General features: G+C 34.1%; 1 protein-coding gene across 3 annotated transcripts in view; it reads right to left on the minus strand.

Annotated features, from left to right (window-relative positions):
• The window catches only part of LOC123549026 (probable ATP-dependent RNA helicase DDX27), a 92524-nt gene extending 87437 nt beyond the window's left edge, over window positions 1-5087 (minus strand). For all 3 annotated transcript variants that reach the window (XM_053545728.1, XM_053545729.1, XM_053545725.1), the window contains exons 1-2: window positions 4953-5087; window positions 463-534 (exon numbers count right to left, since the gene is read on the minus strand). In XM_053545728.1, the coding sequence (XP_053401703.1) occupies window positions 463-534; window positions 4953-5048 (168 nt within the window). In that variant the 5' untranslated portion in view covers window positions 5049-5087. The remainder of the gene's footprint in view (window positions 1-462; window positions 535-4952) is intronic.
• Window positions 5088-5253: the final 166 nt, after the last annotated feature.

Genomic DNA, 5253 nt, shown 5'->3' on the forward strand with positions numbered 1-5253 from the left:
TTCTGGCTAATTATGGTCCTTTTCAGACTTGAAGATCTGTTTTCCTCTATATTTTATATAGCAAAACTACCAAAGGGCCACAACAGTGGTCACAGAAAAAGTTCCTTCATTCATGGTCATCTGCACATCAAGCTTGTTTATATGAAAGTTTTAAGCCAATCAAGCTAATAGTGTGGGAGGAGTTGGACAAATAAGATTTCAGGTAATATGTAAGGACAGAGGTATGGACAGCAGCAACAATATACAGGCACAGATGTTTAGGTGTGTGAGACAGCTTTCCATACACTTTGTAAAATCAAGCTAAAATCTTTAGATAATTACGGTACCTGAACTAAACTTAAAATCGTAAATCTGTAAATCAAAGTTTCTGAAAACTGTTTTATGGACTTTTTATTTCAAAAGGATTTGATTATAACCCTGTATACATAAAGTATAACAAATTAGCAAATTAGCTGCTAGTACCAGTTCTGTAAAGTTGAATCCTGTGTTGAATTCATTTTTTGCCTTTTTCTTCTTCTTTTTCTGTACTTGCACCTGAAACAATCACAATGAGACCATTGAGGAATGTAGTCTATATCCAACACGTTTTTTACATTATATAATAACAGAGACATATATTCACCAACATCATAATTAAACTAGAGCTGCTTTTGAGAAAAGCACATGTCTCCCACAACAGCCTAATCATCTAAATAGTAAGTCAGTTTTTATATACTGTTTATTCACTACAAATATACCTTTGAAGAGTAAAAAGGCTGATTTAGAATAATTCAAGGACCATAACTCAGAAGTGCCTAGGCCAATTTGGCTGCTTATCGAATTTGGCTGAGGATTTATGGTCAAACACATTTTGTTCAAGTTCAGTGAAGATCGGATGAGAAATGTTCGATTTAGAGTGCGGACAAGAGTAAAATGGCCGATTTTCGGTAATTCAATGGTCATAAATTCTGATTTGCCTTGGCCGATTTGGCTAGTTATCGAACTCGGCTGAGGACTTATGGTCAAACACATTTTGTTCAAGTTTGGTGAAGATCGAATGAGAAATGTTCGACTTTTGAGTGTGAACAAGAGTAAAAACAACAAGAGATTAGAGTGATCTTGGCGCCCACCATTGAGCCATTTTTGAATTTTCTAAATTTAAAGACTAGCTCAAGGTCAAAATCAAGGTCAAAGTTCATTTCGGTACACAAAACTGTGCATGTGGCCCATGCATGTGGAAATTTAGAAGTTGTGGCTTGCGAAATGTGAAAGTAGGTCACTAGATTAATTTCAAGGTCAAAGTTCATTTTGGTACGCAAAACTATGCATGTGCTTCAAATTTGAAGGCTGTAGCTTGAGAAATGTGAAAGTAGGTCACTAGGTCAAAATCAAGGTCAAATTTCATTTCGGAACACAAAACTATACAAGTGGTCCAAATTTGAAGCCTGTACCTTCAAAAATGTGAAAGTAGGTCACTAGGTCAATGTCAAAGTTTATTTCGGTACACAAACCTATGCATGTGGTCCAAAATTGAAGGCTGTAGCTACAGAAATGTGAAAGTACAATGTAGGTCACTAGGTCAAGATCATAGTCAAATTATGTCAAGGTTCATCTAGCCACTTAAAACCATACAGGTGGTCCAAATTTGAATTTGAATGGACAAGAGGATTTTTAAATTTTTTCCCTATATAAGTCTATATAAACCATGTGACCCCCGGGGCGGGCCGTATTTGAAGCTAGGGGGATTATTTGAACAATTTGGTAGAGAACCATTCGATGATGCTACATTACAAAAAATATCAAAGCCCTAGGCTTTGTGGTTTTGGACAAGAAGATTTCCAAAGTTTTTCCCTGTATAAGTCTATGTAAACCATGTGACCCCAATGGCGGGGCCATATTTGACCCTAGGGGAATACCGTATTTTCCCTAAGTCTTGGGACAGCATAAAATATTTATTTTTTTCACTGTCCCAAGACTTATTTCCCGAAAAATAATTATTTTGAAAAGTGTCCCAAAAATATGGACACAATAATGTCATCAGGTAACATCCCCCACCCACCCATGTTGAAAGCGAAAAAATAAACGTTAACTATTATCTGTAATTATTCTTTTGTTAAACAAAGTAATTGGCCTTGTTTTTATCATCAATTAACACCCCCTCAAAGAGCTAAAAGTGTGTCGGTATCATGACATTAGAAGTGGAGATCAAAGCGGTATAGTTTCCCGAGATTTTCATGGCATTACGTCATGTTTTTGCGCCATGTTGCAGATCACTGTTTGATCATATAGCCTCGGTTCTTTAAAGTGCTGAGAAGTAGATCTACTGTTGTAAAAATCGATAAAAAAAGCATCTTTTTAATTTGTTAAGCGTGTGTGCAATATCCCGTATAAACTGACAGGTAAACGTGTCAAACTATAATAGCGGATATCTTACCTCTGTGACCTATTTGCCCTCAAGGAAATTTCAAAATGGTTTGAGAAGAATATCTTATTATAGTGTCGTGTCAAAAAAATACATGTACATGCACAAAGATTCATTCAAAACTTATTGAAAAACCGCAACAACATCATTATTGTTCTTTTTTAACCGCATCCTGATTTTCTATTTACGTTCGTGCGGTCAAATAACAGAAATTTGTTTGCCAAAATTGGTTTGACTTCATATTTTTAAATTGCTGCCGCTTTTTCATTATTTACGATTTTTCGATTCTGTTTTTTGTACTTTCTGGTCAAAAGTCTGAATTTTATGCCTATAGTTTATAACATTATTTACTTTTAGAAAGAAATAAGTATTTAGGATTGTGCTATTTGAAATTTTGCAAGTAATTTTATGAAAATTTGACCGTTTTTATAGAATTTTGCCTACATTTCTGTCGATACCTTTTTAAAATCATAATTATTTTTCCAGATTTTAAGGCTGTCCCAAGATTTAGGGTGTCCCAAGACTTAGGGAAAATACGGTAATTTGAACAATCTTAGTAGAGGACTGCTAGATGATGCTACATACAAAATATCAAAGCCCTGTGGTTTTGGACAAGAAGATTTTAAGTTTTTCCCTATATAAATCTATGTAAATTATAAAAATAAACAAAGGGCCATAACTCATTCAAAAATTATTGACACAACTAGGGTACCAATACATCATTCTGACAAAGTTTGGTCAAAATCCCCCCAGTAGTTTCTGAGGAGATGCCATAACGAGAAATTGCTAACGGACAGACGATGGACAACGGACGCAGAGTGATTTGAATAGCCCATCATCTGATGATGGTGGGCTAATCAGATGGTGGGCTAAAAATGCTGACTGCCTATTGAATTTGTTTTACTGCTTGAGTAAATAAATACAGTGACTACCAGAAATCGCTGTTCAAATTTCATGTAGATATGCTTTGAACCCAAGTAAGATGTAAGTTTAGTTATAAATAAAATATTAACCAAAAAAAGAAACAACATGTAATAATGACAACTTCATCAGTGTTCCCACTCAGTATTTTTTCAAGGGTAAACTTATCCCCTGGAGACAAAAACTGGGGGTAAATTTTGAGGGTATGAAAAATACAAAATAAAAATTTCCATACTAAAGTTAAACGCCGACAACCGCTTATTTTGGAAATGTTTTGGGTACTTTTTCTGAACTTTAGGATTAGTAGTGTCAGTTCTCGTAGATGGCTGGCACTCTCTACTTTATTGTTGCGAAGTATCACCTGTTGCTGTGTTATTTGCTGTAAAGCCTCAAATTGCGATTTTCTTGCAGACTACAGCTACTTAATTTCAGGGGGCGTTATAATATAAAACCTGTCTGTAGACATTTTTATGACATCACTGCGAAAACATCCGCAGTTAGCCAATCAATTCACCAGGAACGTAGTATTTCCAAGGTTTATTTTTAGGACATACTGTTGGATTCCAAATTAACCTATTTGTCCTCGGCATTTTGGTACATGCGCGATCTCGCACAGGGTAAAAAATATGTGCGTGATTTTTATTTTTTATCAGGCTGGTAACATTGCCCGATCGGGCTTACGACATAAAAAGTAATACTTCTTGAAAAATAATGAAGATATTTCTTTCGAACTTGGTCTATTTATTAAGCATAACAAATGATACAAACTAGAATAAAGATAACTTGGTTACCTTCAGTTTTGGTAGAATTATGTCCCCTTTTCAGATTTTGTATGATGCATAATCTTTGAAGTCCAAAAAAGTAAGTTCTAATGCTAAGTTTAAAACAAAAAAGGGTTCAATGGCTCTCTGATGCTCTAAATTATTGCGCTAGTACATGAATGTATACATTTTACTCTGCTTTCACTTACAACATTATAGAGAAATGTTAGTTCTAAAAAAATTGCTCATACATCTGCACTAGAAACAAAGAATTTACCCTAAATATATAGAAGAAACAAAGAATTTACCCTAAATATATAGAATAAAGGTATTGGCGCAAAAGTTTGGAGCAACAGAAAGCCATTGAACCTTTTCTATTTTAAACATCGCACTAAAACATATTTTTTTTGGACTTCAAAAATTATGCATCATAAAAATCTGAAAAAGGGAAGTAATTCTAACAAAACTGAAGGCAAAAAGTTATTTCTATCTTGATAAGCATCATATGTTATGCTTAATAAATGAACCAAGTTTGAATGAAATATCTTCATTATTTTTCAAGAAGTATTACTTTTTATGTCGTAAGCCCGATCGGACAATGTTACCAGCCTGTTTATGTTGTTTATGCAATTTTTACAGGAGTGGGACACTGTTTATGACAACTAATCATAAATTTACCAGCAATTGCCTTATACACTAGGAATACGGTATATATATATTGATTACCGGACCCCTAGCCACTTCCAACGAATAATGAAATATGCATGATGAACTTGCACGACTAGCAAACAAGCATGATTCTATTATTTATTTCAAAATATATATAACTGGGATTTTCTTTAAGGCATGAATATTATTAACTTTCTTACAACATCTTCATCACTGTCAGAGCTTTCAGGAGCTAGTTTTATGTCATCATTTTCTGAAATTGTCCCAATCAGGCCTAACTCACTGCAGGCTGCCATGTTTTAGCATTTCAAGTTGTGTGAAAATTTTCGAATGCAGTTTGCAGTTTTTTGTTTTGCATGTTTATAAATATTTTATAAATATAGTTTCTTGGAACTTTTTATCGAATTTAGAAGCTTATCATATCAAACAAGAAGCAGTTCAATCTTAGAAACAAAAACAAAAAATAAATTCGAAACTGTCGCAAAATATCTTGTTTAACTG

This window comes from Mercenaria mercenaria, chromosome 6 (assembly GCF_021730395.1).
Source record: "Mercenaria mercenaria strain notata chromosome 6, MADL_Memer_1, whole genome shotgun sequence".
Taxonomy (NCBI): domain Eukaryota; kingdom Metazoa; phylum Mollusca; class Bivalvia; order Venerida; family Veneridae; genus Mercenaria; species Mercenaria mercenaria.